Source organism: Gekko japonicus, unplaced genomic scaffold (genome assembly GCF_001447785.1).
Source record: "Gekko japonicus isolate JY-2015 unplaced genomic scaffold, Gekko_japonicus_V1.1 scaffold391, whole genome shotgun sequence".
NCBI lineage: Eukaryota > Metazoa > Chordata > Lepidosauria > Squamata > Gekkonidae > Gekko > Gekko japonicus.
The window spans coordinates 1,075,371-1,097,037 of NW_015174286.1; the positions used below are offsets into that span (position 1 = coordinate 1,075,371).

The window sequence follows — 21,667 nt, forward strand, 5'->3', positions numbered from 1 at the left end:
AGGTAACAGGGAGTCAGTGAGTAACTCCCATCCAGCCTTTCTCCTCCATAGATCATAGAGCCATAGATCATATAATTTGAGCATAAGGGAAGGGCTAGATGGGAAATAAGGGAAGAGTACAATAAGCATCCCAGCACCTAGACTGCCGTTGCCCATGGTCTGTGTCCGCACTAAAGGGACAAAGCAAGAAATAAGACATGATGAAGGATCATAAAGTGAAGGATCAGAACAAATTTAGAGAACAAACCAATGTAGAATATTTTCCTTAGTAAGCACTTTAGATTAGGTCTGAATCTAATGCTTAGGAGCAAACTGTTTTGCTTCAAGAAGAGGGTTTTCAAGGAGGCACCAAAAAAACCACCATCCAGAGCTTACCTTTTCCCTGCCATAATGATTCACTACTATTCCCTGTTGCAATCACTACTGCTTCAGCACCACTTGTGTTTTTCAAGTTGGTCTTCCACTGTCTATGAACTGTGATGCCATTAGATAGCTAAAATTGATTGGCTGCTGGTAGAACAAAAATCAGGATTGTAAGGCACTTTCTGAAATGCTGCCATTTTGACCAGTGGAGATAGCAGTGCCTGACTACACTACCTGTCCAACACACACTTTGCAACTCTCCTGAAAAATCATTGGAAGGTTGCTATTTGTGGCAGTGGGTGGAAATGACAGCTCTAATTTTATTACTAACTCAGATAATCTCAGGTTTCTGATGAAAACCAAAAAACACATGCTAAAGAAATATAGATAATAAAGTACTTTATAAGGTTATAGGAAAAGGATGTGATTCTTGTGGGAAGTTTCTCTATTGTTCATAAGAAATGGCCAAAATTATGAGAAAGGCTGCTGTGCTATGCATATTTAATATAGGTGGGGCACACTGAACTCAGGCCCAACCTGCACATTACACTTTACGTGAATTCACCACAGGGACTTGCGGCAATACTGCAGCTGCGAGTCCCTGATGGTAACTCCTGTGTAAAAGTGTAGTGGGACCCTATTTGGATTGGGACCATGATGCAGGTGGATGACAGGCTCCTATTCCTCCCTCCATGCCATTTTCAGGTGCCAAAATGGATCGGGCCATGGTTTCCAAAAATGGTGTGTGGAGGGAGGAGAGGGGCCTCTCCTCCCACACCATAGTCAAATAATGCTTTGCATGAGTTCATCATAGGGAGCTGCAGCTGCAGTATGGCTGCCAAGTTGTGGCAAAATTGCATAAGGCATAACATGTCACTCAGCCCTCAGTGAAACATCTGAGCTTGCAGGCATAAGATAGGGCTGTAAATACCACTGACAAGAATATTGCTGTGATTGACACTCACTGGGATGCAGAATGGGACTCTAGTCCCACACATCGTCATGTCATAGAGGCCTTGCATTTATGGCTTCTTCATTTGGCTTCAAGTGTAGCCATTGCTGGCAACTATTAGGTGTTAACATTTCTGCTAGCAATTGTGTGGCTGCTGGCCAAAGAAAATGAAAAACGTGGTTGATGCATATCTTGGAAGTATAGCATTTTCTATACCACCATGATAGGATAACATAGGTACTTTTGAAAAGGTTGGCATACAATAAATACTTGCTCTGTTTCAAAGAATTCCTTTGTTGTCTGTGGAGAAGTATGAATTACTGATGGCTATGTGATAACCTGGCACAGCGGAGGGAATCTGTTATATATTTTCATTTCCAAGAACTTTAAATAAGTGTATGTGTGTATATCTGCACTTCATTTTCTCAGTAGAAACTTCAATGTTTGCTGTAGGGTGGGGTGGGGGGGAGAATTCAAGAAGGAATTCCCATCCTGAAGAAAAGCTTCCACTTGGAAAATCTACAAATTCATACAAAGAAACGCCAGTTTAACAATCCAGGGTAGATAACTGAAAAGTACTGGGTTCGCCGCATGGAGGACTCGGACAATGACATGTGTTTGCACACGTTTATTGTACTTAACACTGGACTGGAAAAACGGCCCTGCAAGGCCAACTATATACACACACACCCAGCACACACACACTCCCATTGGAGGGTTTGAATTTCCCGCCAAAGTAGCCATTGGGTAATGCTGGGGGAACTAGGATCCTAGGTTCCTATTGTTTACAGGAGCTAAGCTCCTGTCTGTAGCTGCAAAACCCTGGTGGCGGTCCATGTACATAACACCCCTCCCCCCATAGTTCCGACCCTACCTATGTTATAGTCCTTTAAATAGGCGGGGGGTCAGCGCTCTCTGAGGGAACACCGGGGAGGGGCTGGTACTGGGTCACTGACTATGGGTTCCGGTTGCCTCGCTGTGACCTGGGACTGAGGCGCCCGTTGTGGTGGCTGAAGTGTCTCTGGTTCTGTTGGTTCTTGTGGTGGTTTACTCAGAGAGGCCTCCTCGATGCTCGGGGAGTCGGGCTGAGTACTGGACTTGGGTGTGTAGGTGCCGGTTCCTGCAGCCAACAGTGGTGCTTCTCCTGCCTCCGGGAGCTGTCGCCACGTTAGTTGGTCAAGGTGCTTCTTTAAGAGCCTGCCGTCTTCCGTTGATACCTCGTACGATACCGGCCCTGTGACTTTGATCACTCTTCCTGCCAACCAGGGGGTTCCAGTTCTGTAGTTCCGGATGAATACTGGGTCCCCCAGGAAGAACCCTCTCGGAGCCTCTCACTGTTTCCCCATCCTCTTGGAGTCCGGTGCCCAATCCGGGTGTAGCCGATCCAACAAAGTCGCGGGACGTCGACCCATCAATAATTCTGCAGGGCTGTGGCCTGTGATGGGGTTAGGTGTCATCCTCTGTGTCAGGAGAAAGTGGGATAGCCTGAACTCCCAGTTCCTGTCCGTTATCCTGCTGAGGGCTTCCTTTGCTGTCTGCACCATCCTCTCGGCCTGGCTGTTGGTCGCGGGGTGGAAGGGTGCAGAGCGGATGTGCCGTATCAGGTTCCTTTGGAGAAAGTCCTGGAACTCCATTGACGTGAAGGCTGTCCCATTTCTGGAGACTATTATGTCCGGCAACCCGTGTGTAGCGAAGATCCGGCAGAGGGATTCGATCACGGCTTTCGTAGAGGTGGTGGACACGGGACTGATCTCCAGCCACTTCAAGTAGGAGTCAACTGTTACTAAGAACAACAGTTCCTGGAATGGTCCGGCGAAATCGATGTGAAGCCGGGACCATGGTATGCGGGTTGACTCCCACGGCTGTGTTGGTGTGCTTGGCAGGTTGGGCCGAACTTCTTGGCAGCTTTGGCACCTCCGGACCCATGACTCGATCTCTACATCGATTCCCGGTCACCACACATAGCTCCAGGCCAGTGCCTTCATCTGAATGATGCCCAGATGCGCCTCGTGGAGTGCCGTGAGGACCCGTTGTCACAGGGCGCTGGGGACCACAACTCAGTCTCCCCACAGCAACCCCCCCTTCAGGGCTGAGAGTTCAACTTTCTGGGTGCTGAAAGCCACGAACTTGGGCCCAGGGACAATGTGGGCCAACCCCTCACCACCCAGCCCAAGACCCGGGAGAGGATGGGGTCACAGGCTGAACATGCAGCAATGTCGGCAGCTTGCAGGGGAGGCTCTGGAAGACCCTCGATGAACAGGACCCTCAGTGCAGGAGCAGGATTGGTGTCTAAGGACGGCAGCGGCAGCCAGCTCAGGGCATTGGCATGTCCCATCGCCTTGCCCGGGTGGTGCTCCAGCCGATACTGGTAGCCAGCTAGGAAGAGGGACCATCTGAGAACACTGGGTGACAGGACTTGGGATGTCTGCTTGTCTGCAGCGAAGAGGCTAAGGAGAGGTTTGTGGTCTGTGGTGATCATGAAGGGGCGCCCATAAATGAAGTTGTGAAACTTCTTGACCCCGGCTACGATTGCTAAACCCTCCCTGTGAATTTGCACGTAATTGCGCTCAGCGGCCGTTAAGGTCCTGGAGTAATAGGCCATGGGGACCTTGCGGCTGTCAGGGAGGATGTGGCCCAGGACCGTGCCGACGCCGTAGGGGCAAGCATCACACACGAGCACCACCGGCAGGGATTCATCGAAGTGGGCCAGCACATTGTTGGAAATTAAAAGTGCCTTAACCCCCCTGAACGTCGCTGCTTCTTTTGGGCCCCAGGACAAAGGAGCCAACTTATCTAGGAGGTGGTGTAGGGGCTCTGCAACTGCGGCCTTGTGCAGCAGAAAGGCATGGTAAAAATTAATTAGTCCCAAGAATGCCTGTATTTCTGCTTTACAAGGGGAGCGGTGGCACAGGGGATTTATCCTCTGGTTAATACATCTGAGCTGAATAGAGCTGCTGTCAGTTCTAGCCCCGTGCTGGTGTAAGCTACCAGCCTTGTCCCCAGCTCGCCGTCCACCCAGCCTTTCGAAAGCTTCGGTGAGTAGATAAAATGGGTACCACTCCTTAGAGAGGGTGGGCACACTAACCCCCCCCCGGTGGGGGAGGTGTTAGCCGACGAATGAAATGTCCAGCGCATAAGACCGAAAAGCCTAGAAAGAACTCTTCGGCATGAAGGAAGCCTGTAATGGGCATGCAGCCAGGTGGTGGCAGTGCTGCGCTGCAACTCAAGCAGTCCGGAGAAAGCTGATGACATCAAGCCATGCCGAGGGAAAAATGCCGGTGGAACACGTCTGACCTTACAGCTGAACAAAACTCCCCGTCGGCTGCAAACGTGTGTGATTTAAAGATTATATGTTGTCCTCCCTTACCCCTTAAATCATTGTTAGTCCCGTGTGTAATGGAGTAACTGTAAATCGCTCAGAGCCACCAAGCTTAATAAATTTAAAGATATATTATTATTTATTATTAGCTGGATGGAGGCTGGCTGCATCGACACGGAACCCCAAAAAGTCCACTTTGGGGACCCCGAGGAGACATTTCTCCCATTTCACTTTGAGGCCAGCCGAGTCAAAGCATTGCAGGACGGCGAGGAGGCGGGAGGCAAAGTTATCTGGGGTGGCCGTTGCGATGAAGACATCGTCAAAGAACGGCATCACTCCAGGGATCCCTTTTAACAAGGTCCATTAATTGTTGGAATATTCTGGGGGCCACACTCACCCCGAACTGCAGCCTTTTCACCTTAAAAGCCCCCCTGTGTGTAACTATGGTTTGGGCTATGGCCTCATCCACTGGCAACTGTTGGTAGGCTTGCGCAAGATTGAGTTTGTTGAAAATCTTAGCCCCCGGCAGAGAAGCCAGGACGTGACTCATGACAGGGACCGGGTAGGAGTGGTTGTGGAGGGCCTTATTTAGCATACATTTATAGTCCGCAGAGATGCGGACATTGCCATTGGGTTTCATGGGGGTTACAATCGGCATTTCCCAAATAGCGTGTGAGACTGGCTCAAGGACCCCTTGTGCCACTAAGCGGTCCAGCTCAGCATCAATTTTGGGCTAGAGTGCAAGTGGAGTGGTGTGGAATCGCATGCGAATGGGGCCACCTTGGGGTCAAACTGCAAGGAAACTGGGGGCCCTTTATAACACCCTAAAGCCCCATCAAAAATGGCGGGGAACTACCCACAAACCTCCGCAAAGTCCCTAGGTACACATTTATTAACCCCCCCATTGTGATGCCCAACAGCGTGAACCAGGCCCACCCCAACAGACTGACAAGATTTCCCTCCACCACAATCAAGTCCAGCAGTCCTTCAAAAAACCCAGCACCCTGAAAGTCCCCACACGCCGGATAGGAACTGGGTTCCTTTGGAAGTCCACCAAACATAAAGGGGAGGGGCGTAAGCGGGGTCCCCCATTAGGGCAAAGTCTGTGCAGCATGTCTACCAAAATGATGGACGCCGCCAACCCCAAGTCCACTTCCATAGGGCAAGGGGACCCCTTAATCAGGACTGTTACATGGATCTGCAGGGTAGCAGACAGGTTGGGGAGGCGTAATACCTGGAGGGATGGCCGGTCGGTGAGGAAGTAGAGTTTGGAGGTTTCCACTGCGGTCTCGTAGGTGGCAGCAGCCTGGCGTTGGGGCTGAGCTGTAGGTTGCTGGTGCCAGTTTCCCTTGGACCAGCAGACGTGGGTAAGGTGACCCTGCTTTCCGCATGTGTGACACGTAGCGTCGCAGAACCAGCAGGACTTACGCTCATGTGCCTCCCCGCAGCTGGCGCACGTGGAACGGCTGGCGGTCTTCCTGGAGGATCCCGATGCTGCGGGTCCCGGTGGTTTACAGCGAGGGGGTAGATGGACGAGACGGACGTCCTCCTCATCAGAGTTCTCGGGCGCTGAGTCGGGAAGCACAAGATAAGCCGCAGACGTGGGACGGTCATGGTGGGAGGCCTCATGTGCAACGGCGAGCTGGAGGGCCTTGTCGATCTTGATGTCGGCGGTACCGATCATCTTTCTCCGCAGCTTTATGTCGCTGATGCCCCAGGTGAACTGTGTCAAGAGATTTTCCTCCACCTTGGTGAAGGCACAGTCCATAGCAAGCTGGTGCAAGGCGGCTGACTCACCCAGCTTTTGGATGTGGCCCTGGAACTTGATCCGTCTGGCGAGCGTTGTCAGCTGGGGCTTGAGGTATCTGGTCAGGGCGTCGAGTATTTCCTCGTAGGTACATTCGTTTGCCCAGATCGGTTACCTCATTGTAGGCGAGGTGGCAGGTCAGCTGGTCCGTCCAGGAGTCCCAAAGTTCGGGATGAGCTGGATCGAAGATCTCCAGGTTTCCTCGAGTGGAGGCCATGGCTTTGGCATGGAGTGGGGAGTGGTGTCCTGGACGCAGGGCGCGGGGCAGTACTGCTCGGGAGCGATGTGTGGCGCAGTGGTGTCAGCTGGATCGATGCTTGGTGCTGCGCTGGGATGCGAGCCAGGCCTGGCTCAGCGGGATCCCATCCTTGTCGCCACTGAAAAGTACTGGCTTCACTGCATGGAGTAACTCAGACAATGACATGCGTTTGCACACGTTTATTGTACTTAACACTGGACTGGAAAAACGGCCCTGCAAGGCCAACTATATACACACACACAGCACACACACACACTCCCGTTGGAGGTTTTGAATTTCCTGCCAAAGTAGCTATTGGTTAATGCTGGAGGAACTAGGATCCTAGGTTCCTATTGTTTAAAGGAGCTAAGCTCCTGTCTGTAGTTGCAGACCCCTGGTAGCGGTCCACATATAAGCAATAACAAACTTCCACAATACATTTTCAATGCAGCATTGAACACTTACCTATGGTCATATACAGTCAGGGGAAAAGACAGACTTCAAGGGCCTTTGGCACACTATCAATGGTTTGCTTAGCAACTGGACAGAAAACGCAAATCTACCAACTTGTCTTGTACTTACTCCTACCCCCAAAATAGAAAGAGAATGTGAAATTCAAATGGGTTCTGAAGAAAAAAGTTGTTTCCATTTCCCACGTTGCTCAGCCTTCAGGGGCAACAACTGCAAGTGCTTTTATGGCAAAAAGTTTCTTCCGACTATGTAGTTTAACTCAAAACGTATTTTATCAAAATATGTTTGGCAACTTCATAAATTTATCTTTGGTGTACTGCTTGCTTTCTTTTCTGACTTTCTTTTTTGGTGCTACTGCCTTTACAAAGAATGCTGCTGTTCTTTCTATCTCCAGTTTGACCACCTTGCCTTCCCCCACAGCTCCAACATAAACTGAAATTGGGCAGCTGAGATTTTGTGAGAGGAATGCCCTTCTAGTGAATAAAAATAGCCACCCACCCCCACACTCAAAATTGGTGCAACAAGTTCCAGTTTTTTCCATAGAAGTATATTGCCCAAGTTTCAGGCCGCCAGGGGGAACCGCACCTCCAAAGTGTAGGACGTGCCCAGCGTAAAGACGTCACCTGGAGGTGACGTGATCGCGTCGGGCATGTCGCGGGGGACGCTCTATCATTCGAGGTAAAACTCTATGGTTTTCCCTTGAATGATTGCGGTCCCGCCCCCAACATGCCCTTTTGATCATGTCACTTCTGTGTGACATCATAGCAGCGTGAGCGCTTTGCACGCACGGAAGAAGACTCCCGGGGAGCTACAGGACTCCCCCCCCCCCGCTAAATCGTGAGTAACACTTGGCAACCCTAAAGGCAGTCTTTCAACCTTGCACAAGTAAGCCCCTTTCTATCTTGTTTGTAGGGCTGGGAAATACCTTGAGATTTGGGGAAATACTTGGAGATTTTTGGTGTGGAGCCAGAGGAGGGCAAGGTTTGGGGAGCGGAGGGACTTCAATAGGGTAGAATGCCACAGAGCCCACCTTCCAGAGTCACCATTTTCTCCAGGGGAACTGATCTCTGTCACCTGGAGATCAGCTGTAATCCCAGGAGACCTCCAGCCACCACCTGGAGGTTGCCAGCCCTACCTCTTTGGATCACTCTTTATTCTATACCTGATTCCAGTTTGGGACATAGAATGTGGATTAATAGGTCAGTCAAATGGACCTAGGGACAGATAGGGGGATTTACTCTATGAACCCGAAGTAAGTTCCAAGTTTGCAGAAAAATCTGAAATCGATTAGTCGAGAACATAGGCATGCTTAGGTAAAGGGAACACAGGGAGTAGACATATCTATATTTAGTTTTGATGGACCCCCTTTCCTCGGTGCTCGGCAATACCAGGGAGGGAGATAACAAAGGCAAGGCAGTTTGCCCTATAACTGGAGATATGCCAGATGCCCCGGAGACATTCCAGGAGAAGAAAGACCCTCCTCATGGTAGAACTGCACCTATCCTAAATGACCAAGGATAATGGCTAGCAAGGTGTGAAAAACTGGAATTAGGAGTATAAAATCTGGCATGCAGCCCAAGAAGGGTTACAAAGAAGAATTTCCTGCATGAAGTACTAAAAGTCCCCAAAGCAATAGAAACAACACCTGTAGCTTTTTTCTTTTTCTTTTTAAAAAGAATGCTTACTAGCCCTTTTAGAGGTTGCTAGGCAACCACAACACTATTGCTGAGTCTTCCAAGCTTTGATTTCTGTAAAGCAAAGTCATGGGGGGAGGTTGCCCGCATGGATGCCAAAACAGTCTGGAAAGGGTAACATCCCCTTCCCCTGGTATGTCCATTGATGGAGGAGGACTCACTGGGAGCAGGCCGAGCAATGCCTATGGAAGACTTACTACTCACACCACTCAGCCCATCTGCACACACATACTGCAACCGCTGCCAGCCACTGCAGAACTGTTGGCTACTATGCAAAAGGGCCTGGCCTGGCACTGACACCCATCACCATGCAACAGGGCTAGACTTTTCCTGATAAGAGGCTGCCAAGAGGAGGGAAGGGGGGAAAGCTGAGGACAGGGGAGCAGATAAAAGTAAGGACTGGGGAGTGGGAAGGAGAGAAGGAAGCAGGAAAACAAAAGGGGCTAGACAGGCTGCCAAGAAAGAGAAAGAAGAAATTGTGGGGGAGGAGATACAGAGAAAATAAAATGTCCCCCAAGCCCTTGTAGTTGCCCCACTTTTACAACACTAGTGCAAATGCCATTTTGTGCCTTCTGTGTGCCTTTAAAACAGAAACAATGGTAATCAGTAAGCCCCCATAGTAAGAGGATCAATGTTAGCATACAAAAATCTGAATTGAGGGTCTGCTTACCATTAAATAAAAGGAATCTTAATGTGCTGGTGCTCACCATTTCATACTAAAGAAACTCCCAAACATAATATTTGTGTGCTGCTGTAATGTGCATGATCTCTCATGGGCATGGCCTTAGCAGAAAACAAGAAATGATTTGAATGAAAGCAAAGCTGTAGCAGAAATGTGAATCCAAGATTAATTTTAGAAATGGCCCACGTGAAATTAGAAGACAGGTAGAGCAGATGAATAACAGAGATACCCAGAGGAGAACACAGAACTGAAACTCATTCATCCGTTACAAGAAAAGATGATTCTAGAGAAAGAAATTCTCTACCATGTAGTTTATTTTGCAAAGTTAATGGACATGGGTTCTAGAGGCTACAAGCCAACTCCCTGTAGGCAGAAATAAAGTTGTACTGGCTCACGCAAAAAGCCAGGACAAAAACACAGACCCATCTAAGTCTTCAAATCTGGACGACATTATAAAACAACCTTTTAAAAAGAACTAAACTTATATGACTCTATATCTAAAGTAGCATAGAACAAGTGTATACACAAAGATTGTTTCACTTTGCTATATGTTTATGACTGTGCTTTTCTTTTTATAAACTCACAAATACTTGTCCATTAGAAAGCCTACTATTATCCATTTGGGATTTGCTAGAATGCTATTATGGTCAATGGTATACGGGAATAAAATGGAGTAATAATTAACAGCCCCAAAAGGCAAGATTTAAGTCTGATGTACGGTACTTCATATTGAAGACATCTAAGTTCCTGTTAATCTGGAGGTAAACTAAATAAGAGAAGGCAAACTAAATAAGGAGGTGAACTATCATATGGCCATGGTCACATCTGCTGCCCTTTGAAATGGAAGGTGCTGTCTTTTGAAATGGAAAATCCAGTTCCACTTCTGATGCAGTTTACAACGGGGTTTACAACGGGGATGGTAAAACATCCACTTTGGGCACTTCCAGCAAAGCTTCAGTGGATGGAGTGGTAAAGTGAAACAGCCGTAATCTTTTCATATATCCTATGTGACATATGACATTTCTATCTGAAGGCCTCTTTCATTACAAAATTAGAGCTATCATTTAGAAATGGTTATATTGACTAGGTTTATAATTACCCTCGCACTGGTATGTCCATATTCCTTGCTGATTTCACAACGTCTTCAAATTTGTCCATGCTTTCTTCTATGGTGCAGTTAATATTCATTTTGCTGAAAGACTCAGATGCTGCACCAAAGACGGACACTTCTGTTGCCCCAGCAGCAATCTGAAAGAAATAGAACAAAACTGGAAAAAAAATAATTCCTTCCTAGGTGTATAATAATTTTCTAGCATCATGTTTGCAACTATAGTAACTTTACCCATCTATTATATGAAATATTAGCAACAAAAGTGCTATTCAATTCACCCCAATTCCATCATTTTCAAAGTATATTGCATCCAGTGAAGAGAGGTTCATGGCCTAGCTAGACTTTATAAGGAACACACAGCAACTAGTAATTTGTATCTTCACATGAAAAACTTAGTAAAAGTGTAATGAAGCATCACGATATTCAATAGGTGCGTTCAGACACGCCATTTGATCTGGTGTCGTGCCAGTTCAGAAACGGATTTTATATGCGTGATCACACAGTCAACATCTGCCTCCCATCCCCAACTGTCGCTTTCCGGCTCAAATCCCCTTTAAACGGGAGTATTTTGTTACCAGGTCCCCAAGTGGTGTTTTCCTGATTTTCAGTTTCCAGCCGCATTTTCCCTCTGTGTGATCGCTCCTCCAGTGTCGAGCCACTTCTGGTTTAAACCCCTCCCCACTCGAAAGCTGCCCGAGGCTTCCGCTTTTCACCAACCATTTATTTTAAGCGTTGGCGGTGTGCGCATAGGCGGAGCTCCACCACCGCATTATTAAAAACAATGTTTAAACAGTGCCTAGTTTTAGCATTTAGACGAGTTTGGGATCTCATGGAGGCCATTTTCGGGGGTAAACATTTAAAGGGAAGTGTTCCTTTAAAGTTTAAAGGGAAGTGTTCCTTTAAAGTTTAAAGGGAAGTGTTACAGCAGTTGGGTTGAAGTGGAAATCGCTGTTCTGCATACACACGAAAAATTTAGTTCTACAGATGGATGCCTGTGCGCATGCCCAAACTGAGAGAGAGAAAAAACAGACATACGCTCCTGCCTGTAAACGGCGGGAAGCGATGTGGCTGCACAGCGATCCGGAGCAAGGAGGTGAGTGTGATTGCGATTCTCCAGGTTAAAAAAAAATGCATCGGAGCCGAAGCAATTTAAACCGCTCCCAGCCATCTGACTGCATGGAATGTGTGCCTGCTCCTTGCTCCAGTTCATTGGCTGCCACTTGAAAGGCCAGAGACAAGGAACTCATTTACAAGACATTGCTGAGCAAAGAATATGGGTGGGCAGGGGAGTAACAATCCAATTCTAAGAGCCCCAGGTCTTTGCAGCCGTGGGGCTGGGGAGGTTTTTCGGCGGCAAAAACGCCGCATACGGATTCTCTCAGGGGTGGGGCCGAAGAGCTTAAATTGGCCCCGCCCTCCTCAGCCGCAGTTCCGCGGCGAATTTTGGGCACTTAGGAGCTCTGTGGTGCAGCCGAATTCAGGGGCCTACTTGCTCGGGAACGTGCAGAAGAGCTTCTCCAGGGGCCGACGACCTTGGGATGCAGCCAGTGCCTGGCTGGGTGCGGTGACGTGAGGCGCGGCTCCACGTGATCGGCGGTTGCAGCAGCGGCCCATGGCTCACCAGGACTTCGGTGGTGGATGGCGCAGGAGCAGTGGCCTCCTGGTGACCCATGTGGCCGTGGCTTCCACTCCCCGCCACTCGGCAGGGCAGGTAGTTCAACCCCACCAGATTTGCTGGGAATTTGGGGCCCAGGGTGTGTGTAGCAGGAAGTGATGCCAATATCAACATGAGTGCCCTTTGTGTGGGGGCCCACACCCCTTCTCTGCATGCTTCCGGGGCAAGCCCCAGAGGAGCCGCAGGAGGACGGAAGGGGGAGGGTCCAGGCAGGCTTCTGCAAAGGGGGCCAATGCCCATAAAGTTGAAAGTGCTTGAGGTCCTGTTGCAGAACTATCCCTGGAATTCTGATGGTGTGTATTTGTTGAAGGGGTTTTCTCAGGGTATTCGCATCCCATACCAGTGTGAGAGGGTCCCCTTTATGGCTGGTAATTTAAAGTCTGTAAAGGGTATGGCACACGTAGTTTGGAAAAAGATTGAAAAGGAGCCGGCGGAGGACAGGATTTTAGGACCTTTCCCCTCTCCTCCTGTCCCTAATCTGTGGGTGTCACCATTGTGAATTGTGCCCAAGAAGGCCCCCAGAGAATTCTGGCTTATCCACCACCTCTCGTACCGTAGGGGTGACTCAATTAACGATGCGATCCCAGAGGTCTTATGCTCGGTCTGGTACACATCCTTGTATGCCGCTGTGGCCAAGGGATGGAAATGGCAAAATGCGACATCAAGTCGGCATTTCGCCTCCTCCCAGTGCAACCAGAGGATTTTGAGCTTTTGGGTTTTTGTTTTGACGGCCAGTTTTATTTGGACTGGGCATTGCTGATGAGTTGCTCCAATTCCTGTGCCACCTTCAAATGCTTTAGCTCATTCCTGGAATGGGCAATGCATTCATGCACCAGTTGAGCGCCATGGCGCATTACTTGGATGACTTTCTGTTCATGGGCCCCCAGGGTTCTGGCCAGTGCAATAGGCTTTTGTGTTCTTTTTTGGAGCTGGCAGGTGAGTTGGGAGTGCCTTTAGCACATGAGAAGACCGAGGGTCCAACGCAGGTTTTGACGTTCCTAGGAGTTGAGATATCGTGGCACAGGCCTCAAGGCTACTGGTGAGCAAGTTGGCTGGCTTGCACAGCCGTGTTGGACAGTTTATGCATACGAAGAAAGCTACCTTGAGGGAGCTGCAGCAATTGATTGGCCACCTTAATTTCGCATGTAAGGTCATGGCGCCAGGCCAGGCTTTCTTGTGCAAATTGTGCGTGGCCATGACCGGGCTTCAATGCCCTCACCACAGGATCCGGCTTACCGCTCGCATCCAGCAGGATTTGGAGATGTGGAAGGAATTTCTGGCTTCCTTCAATGGTATCTCCTTCTGGAGGGAGGACCTTAGGTTGGAGGCTGAGCTGCAGGTCCATTCAGATGCGGCCGGATCTTCTGGCTTTGGCATATATTTCCGGGGGCATTGGTGCACGGAGGCATGGCCTAGGGAGTGGGTTTCGGCTGGGCTGACTGCTGACCTCACCTTCCTGGAGTTTTTCCCTATTCTGGTAGCCGTTCACCTATGGAGGGATGAGTTGGCTAATCACACTGTGCATTTTTGGTGTGATAATCTGGCGGTTGTGCAGGTTATTAATTCCCTTTCCTCTAGGTCAAGTTGTGTCATGGACTTGGTTAGGGCCTTTACACTGTGGTGCCTTCTGCTTAACTTTTTGTTTTTTGCCAGGCATGTGCCGGGGGTTGATAATGGGGTGGCTGATGCTCTCTCTCGTAAACAGATGGAGAGGTTCCGTCAGCTTACCCCAGAAGCCAACTTGCAGCTGGTACGGATGTCACCGGGGCTGTGGTTGGTTGGAAGGCGGAAGTACACAGGGCCATAGGACTAGCCATAGCGCCCAATACCAAGCGAGCATATGACCGGGCTGTCAGCCAATTTGTGGCCTTTAGACAGGAGGTAGGGTATCCTAATTTGTAGCCTGTGCCTGTGGAGTATCTCTTGCATTTTTGTGTGGCATCGAAAGGTAAGGGCTTAGAGATCAGCTCTATAAAAGGGCTCTTATTCGCACTGGCCTACACCAGTAAAGCACAGGAGTTTGCGGACTCCACGGGGGATTTTCGGATCTGCAGAATGTTGGAGGGGTGGTTGCGTGAGGCGGGCACAAGAGTCGACCCCAGGCAACCTATTTCTCCTGAGGTGCTCTGCGGTTCCATGTGGCCGCCCTGGTTGCCTTTTTCGGGGCCTTCAGGATAAGTGAGTTGGTGGCTAAATCGAAGAAGGATGAGTCGGGCCATGCATTGGGAATCCAGGATGTTCGTTTGGGAGTGGTAAAAGCCATCTTCACCCTCAGGTGCTCCAAAATGGACCAGCGGCAGAAGGGAGCGGTAGTGGAACGGGGGTCTTGTGCGGAGGGGCCAATTTTTCTGCCACAAGTCCAGCACTATTTAAAGAAACCCCACCTTATGGCCATAGGCTGGAGGGAGGAGGAGAGAGTGGCTTCGCGGAGGCGGAGATAATCCAAACTGAAAAACTAACTAAATAACTTTCCTTAACTAACTAATCGAAGTACGAAGAAAAAGAAGGCCTAAAGCCTGGCTGCTTTGGAGGGTGGACTCTATGGCATCACATCCCTGTTGAGCTCCCTTCCCTCCTCAAACTCCACCCTCCTCAGTCACCACCCCCAAATCTCCTGGAATTTTTTCAACCTGGTACTTGCAACCCTAAGGGGGAACTGATCTCGGTACTTGGGAAAATCTGTTGTGATTCCAGGTTGATTTTTGTTTACTTACTATCCTGTAATCTCACATTTGTATAACCCATCTGGAAGTTTTGGCAACCTAGAAGAAGAGAAGGAAGCAGGAGAAGGGGAGAGGCTATAGAGGCTTTCAGGAAAAGGAAAGAGGAAATAGTTTAGGAGGGGGAAATGAGATACCTCCTGCAAGTCCTTGGGGGTTCCCACTTGTAAGATCTAATTATGATTATAACTTTTACTTCTATTTGCATCATTAAATTTTCTCTTTTCAGGAACTGAACTGTTATTCTCCTGTCCCATAATGCTGAACCTGGAAGATCAATGGACCCAAAGAGTGGGGCAAGGATCAGATGGTCTGCCGAAAAATGAGATTAAAAAAACCAGAAGGTTTGTCTGCCTCATGCAGGTAGATGGCCAGGCAAGAAGAGCAGGGGAGCAAGAGCCATTGCCATCACCACATTTATTTATTTATTTATTTACTAAACTTATATCCCGCCCTCCCCCGTAGGGCTCAGGGCGGCTTACATGGCAAGAAATCTTGCAATAATAAAACATCAAATAATTTAGTAGCATTTAAAACTTGTTATACAATTTAAAACCATCTCAGTGCAATAAGTACTCAACAACCACAATTCCGGAACCTCAGGGAGATGACAACCACATCCAAACATCCCGGTAGGCATTCCGTGTCCTCAATACTAGATGTTAAATTCAGAAATTTCTTCCTTCTATTCTAGGGCCCTTCCCCCCCCCAATGATGGTAATATAACAGGGGGGGTGGCGGCGGCCCCTAATCAAAAGCCTGGTGGAAGAGCTCCGTCTTGCAGGCCCTGCGGAACTGCATCAGGTCCCGCAGAGCCCGGATCTCCTCCAGGAGCTCATTCCACCAGGTAGGGGCCACCACCGAAAAAGCCCTAGCCCTCGTGGTGGCCAATTTAGCATCTTTGGGGCCCGGCACAGTTAGTAAATTTCGGGCCCCGGACCATAGTGCTCTTGGGGGAACATACGGGGAAAGGCAGTCCCTCAGGAAGGCTGGACCCAGACCAGCACTTTGAAGCGAATCTGGTACGCTATTGGCAACCAGTGCAGCGCTTTCAGCACAGGCTGAATATGGTCCCTTCTAGAGAGACCCATCAACAGCCTGGCCGCAGCATTCTGCACCAGTTGCAGCCTCCGGATTTGCGACAGAGGCAGCCCCATGTAGAGAGCGTTACAGTGGTCTAGCCTCGAGGTGACCGTCGCGTGGATCACTGTGGCCAGATCATCACGGTCCAGGTAGGGGGCCAACTGCCAGGCCCGCCGAAGATGGAAAAAGGCGGACTTGACAGGGGCTGCCAGCTGGGTCTCCATCGTTAAGGCAGAGTCCAGGTGTACTCCCAAACTCCAAACCCCAGACGCAGGCACCAAAGGCACCCCATCGAAGGTCGGGAGAGGGAGCCCCACTCCTGTCCTGGTCCGACTCAGGCCCAGGACCTCCGTCTTCGCCGGGTTTAGTTTCAATCGACTCAGTCGGAGCCAACCAGCCACAGCTTCAAGTGCCCGATGTAGGTCATCGGGACTCGAGTCCGACCAGCCGCCCAGCATCAGATAGAGCTGGGTGTCATCAGCATATTGGTGACACCCCAGCCCATAACTCCGGATAACCTGGGCAAGGGGGCGCATATAAATGTTAAAGAGCATCGGGGACAACACTGCCCCCTGTGGTACCCCACACTCAATGAGATACCTGCGGGAGCGCTGGTCCCCGAAGGCCACCCTTTGTCCCCGACCTTGCAGGAAAGAGGCAAACCATTGAAGGGCAAGCCCCTGAATCCCCACGTCGGCAAGGCGATGGGTCAGCAACTGGTGGTCGACAGTGTCAAATGCTGCCAACAGATCTAACAACACCAGTTCCGCCACACCGCCTCGATCCAGATGTCTCCGGAGATCGTCAGTCAGGGCAACCAAGGCTGTCTCGGTCCCGTGGGCCAGGCGGAAGCCGGACTGGAAGGGATCTAAGACTGAAGCATCCTCCAGAAAGCCCTGTAACTGTAGCGCCACCACCCTCTCTATCAGTTTGCCCAAATAGGGCAAATTAGACACCGGCCGATAGTTGGCCAATTCGGCCGGGTCCAGAGATGGTTTTTTTAAGAGAGGGCAGACCATTGCGTCCTTGAGCGCTGTCGGGAAGTGCCCCTCTGAGAGGGACGTGTTGACAATATCTCGCACAGCGCCTCGCAACCCCCCAGGACTCGCTTTAATGAGCCAGGAGGGACACGGATCAAGGTCACACGTGGTTGGACGTACAGAAACGAGCAATCTGTCCACTTCGTCCAGAATGAGTAGATTGAAACATTCTAAACCCGGCCCCGAAGACGTGCAAGGGGCCTCAAGTTCACTCACTGTCTCAATTGTGGCAGAGAGGTCACGGCGAAGCCCCAAGATTTTATCTGCGAAGAAGCTCGCAAAAGCCTCACAGCCAAGTTCCAATTCCTTAACTTTTTGCTCGCCCTGAGGCAAGGTTGTCAAATTCCGAATTACTCTAAATAATTGGGCCGGGCGCGAGCTCGCAATCTCAGCCGCATAGAAATCCTTCTTAGCGGCCTTGACTGCCATCTCATAGGATCTCATAGATGTCCTATAAGATGTTCTCGAAGCCTTGTCGCGAGCGTGGCGCCACCATCTCTCTAATCGTCTAAGTTCTCGTTTCAGCGCCCGCAACCCCTGGTTATACCAGGGGGCGTGCCTACCGCGAGTACAGAGAAGTCGCCTGGGAGCGATCTCGTCGATGGCTGCAGAGAGTCGGACATTCCAGTCCTCCACCAGCTTATCCAACAAGCCGCCAGGGGGCCTTGGATCCCGCAGAGCTCTCTGGAACCGCTCCGGTTCCATCAGGCTTTGCGGGCGAGCAAAAATACGCTCACCGCCCAAACAGGGTTGAGGTGGAATGCTCAGACGGGCCTTCAGGGCCAGGTGGTCCGACCATAGCACTGCCTGAGCAGTGATTCGGTCCACCTCCGGAAGGTTGGATCACTGCTATTGTCTGTAGCTGGGCACAGTCTTTTGTTTTAGTCTGTTTTAGGAGGAAGAGGAATGAGTTACTTTCCAGGTAAAGTTAACACATGGTGGGGGGAATGCTGCGTGATGAAGAAGAGATTCCCTTGTGGCTTCTGTTCAGGAACATCTGTCCTTTATCAGAGCATGGCTTCTTCTCTGATCTGCTGCTGCCTCTGCATTCCGGTGCTTGGGGCAGAAGCAGAAGTTTGGGGACAGAAGGCTTCTGTAGTCCCAGGTCCACATCTGGCTTGGCATACTACTTAGGCTCAAGGCTCCCCTTGGCCACAGTGTACATTCCATAGTCCAGCATACAGCACTTCACTTAGGACCACACAGGTCTGTCCATTGCCCTGGCACACACTCTTCACAGTCCAACAAGGCAATCATATCAAAGAGTCTTTAATAGTGCCATCTGAAGTGGCTGCATGGCAACAGGGGGGACAGGTGCTGCTGGGAGGCAGGCGGGCTGGCTAGGAAGTAAAAGACTCCCACCCTCATAAGTCTCAAGAGTACCTTACTTGTATATGAATGTATCTTAATTGTAATACAATGCAAAAGGTGTATTCAGTTATGCGAAAGCTTATTACAGTATTGGTGGGAGATGGTCATGGCTCAGTTGTAGGGCATCTGTTTGACATGCAGAAGGTCCCAGATTCAGTCCTGGCATCTCCAGCTGTAAGGATTAGGAAGGCAGGACACTTGCCCCTGGAGAGCCACTACCCATAGACTATACCATCTGCCAGAGGAGATAGTACTGAACTTGATATATCAGTGGTCTGACTTAGTGTATGATAGTTTCATGCATTCATGTGTGATATAAATTATCTGTAGACTGCTTCCACTCTACTGGTTAAATTGCTGGTCTAAACCCCCGGGCTATGAGAAAATTATTTCCCTTGCAAAGATTCCATACTGTACCCCAATACATATGACATATCAAGCCAGAATCAGCATGCTGGTCATGTACTCCACTATGTGCAGTTGCCAGAATGTGGGCAAGGCACGTAAGCAGGTAGGTACTCTATCCACATTCTGATGACCACAAGTAAATAAGGGTCAGGACCAGAATGCTTGTTATCATTAGGCATGCTGCGACCCTCCATAGGACCATGTTATGAACTCCCTTGATTAAACACCAGGCGAGCTCCTGAGCAGAGCACCTCCATATTCTCTGGCAAAGTTCTTTCTATGATTTATATGAAAAATAAAACAGGAGTCCAGTGGCACCCTAGAGACTAAGAGCTGTATTGGGATGAATTTGCTACTTTATATTTTGGTCAATGCCAATAATAACCTAAATTAAATCACTGTGCTGGTTATCAATTATCATGCCTCATCAAAGGCTCCTAAGTAAGCTCAAAAATCATGGGATAGAAGGACAAGTCCTTTTATGGATCAAAAACTGGCTAGTTCATAGAAAACAGAGAGTGAGTGTAGGTGGGCAATTTTCTCAGTGGAGGGTGATAAGCAGTGGGGTACCGCAGGGATCAGTACTTGGTCCACTGCTTTTTAACTTGTTCATTAATGATTTGGAGATGGGAGTAAGCAGTGAAGTGGCTAAATTTGCGGATGATACAAAGTTGTTCAGGGTGGTGAAAACCAGTGAGGATTGTGAGGCACTCCAAGGGGATCTGTCAAGGATGGGCGAGTGGGCGTCAACATGGCAAATGGGGTTCAATGTGGCCAAGTGCAAGGTGATGCACATTGGAGCCAAAAATCCTAAATATAAATACACATTGATGGGGTCTGAACTGGCAGAGACTGAGCAAGAGAGAGATCTTGGAGTTGTAGTGGATAACTCACTGAAAATGTCGAGACAGTGTGTGACTGCAATAAAGAAGGCCAATGCTATGCTGGGGATTATTAGGAAGGGTATTGAAAACAGATCAGCCAATATAATAATGCCCCTATATAAATCAATGGTGAGACCTCATTTGGAATACTGTGTGCAGTTCTGGGCACCACACCTTAAAAAGGATATTATAGCTTTGGAAAAAGTGCAGAAAAGGGCAACTCGAATGATAAAAGGGTTGGAACACTTTCCCTATGAGGAAAGGTTAAAGCGCTTAGCGTTCTTTAGCTTGGAGAAAACACGACTGAGGGGTGACATGATCGAGGTTTATAAGATTATGCATGGGAAAGAGCAGGTAAAGAAAGAGGTACTTTTCTCCCTTTCTCACAATACAAGAACTCGTGGGCACTCCATGAAACTGCAGAGCGGTCGGGTTAGAACGGATAAAAGGAAGTACTTCTTCACCCAAAGAGTGATTAACACATGGAATTCACTGCCACAGGAAGTGGTGGGTGCTACAAGCATGGACGGCTTCAAAAGGGAATTAGATAAGCATATGGAGCAGAAGTCCATCAGTGGCTATTAGCCACAAGGTATAGCTAGGGGCTCTGGGGCAAGTGATGCTCTGTCTTCTTGGTGCTTGGGAGGGGGGTCAACAGTGGGAGGGCTTCTAATGTCCTGGCCCCACTGCTGGACCTCCTGATGGCACTGGTATTTCTGGCCACTGTGTGACACAGAGTGTTGGACTGGATGGGCCTTTGGCCTGATCCAACATTGGCGTCTCTTATGTTCTTATGTTCTTATGTTCTTATGCTGAGAAACAGATAGTGTATTCTTTTGGCTTTACGATGGACCTCTTTCTCTATAAATTTAATAGGATTTACCTAAGTACATTAGTGCACTTCTAACCCTGGAGTTATTTAAAAGTTTATTCAAGCAAACCTTTGTCATTGAAATAAATGGGACTCCTTTTAAGTATGATGAGTTTCCCACATGGAAACAACTGAAGGTTCTGGGACAAAAGCCATGCACTTTCCATAGTCACTAAGGCTTCCAGAGGAAAAAAGTAATTGTCAGGATGAATTAAATTCTCTCTTCACTTACTAATCAGATTTCAGCTGCTTGGTGAAGCTTCCACCTATGCCTAAAGAAAGAAATGTAGTCCAATGCAGATTGAGATCATAAACCCATTACACAATTCTTTTGATCTGTTCCATATTTTCAGATAGGAACTGACATCTTACACCGGCTTGACAAAACATGGTGCAATTGGTATCATCAATAAATATTATTTATTTATATAGTGCCCTTTGCAAGGTACAAGATGAAAGGTCCCTGTCATGAGGATCTTACAATCCAAAATTTGCCATAAGGGAGACAACAAAGAGAGGGGAGGGCAAGAAAGAGCAGACAGGGGATAAACAGGGGAAGAATATGTGTTCATTTCATCCCGTGTATTAAATTTATTACTGATTTGCAAATTTGCTTAACTTGGCCCACAAAAACTCAGAAAGTTAGCTCACAGACTAGGCCACCTAATTTCTGATGCAAATAACTAGCAAGGCCATCATAAGGAAACTTACACTCCTCTAAGCTTATTGACCTCAATGCACTTAGAAGAGCGTAACTCTGCACAGGATAGCACTGTAAATGGAGCTTCACACAGTATTTTCCAGCTGTAACAAATATGTTCTTTAATATATGGATTGGTACTCCAAGCAACATACATACAGCAGAATGGAAACCTTGAAGATTAGGAGTCAGTACTGGATATCGGACTCCAGGATAATATTCTATTCCTCTCATTACTTCTGTGTGATCTGCCATCTTAAAGAGAGAGAAAAAAGCTG

At 48.8% G+C, this 21,667-nt stretch overlaps 1 protein-coding gene across 1 annotated transcript in view; it reads right to left on the reverse strand.

Moving 5' to 3' along the window:
- Positions 1–10,621: 10,621 nt before the first annotated feature.
- HMGCLL1 (3-hydroxymethyl-3-methylglutaryl-CoA lyase-like 1) overlaps positions 10,622–21,667 on the reverse strand; it is a 47,786-nt gene continuing 36,740 nt past the window's right edge. The window contains exons 4-5 of the mRNA XM_015423982.1: positions 21,549–21,644; positions 10,622–10,774 (exon numbers count right to left, since the gene is read on the reverse strand). Coding sequence (XP_015279468.1) covers positions 10,622–10,774; positions 21,549–21,644 — 249 coding nt within the window. The remainder of the gene's footprint in view (positions 10,775–21,548; positions 21,645–21,667) is intronic.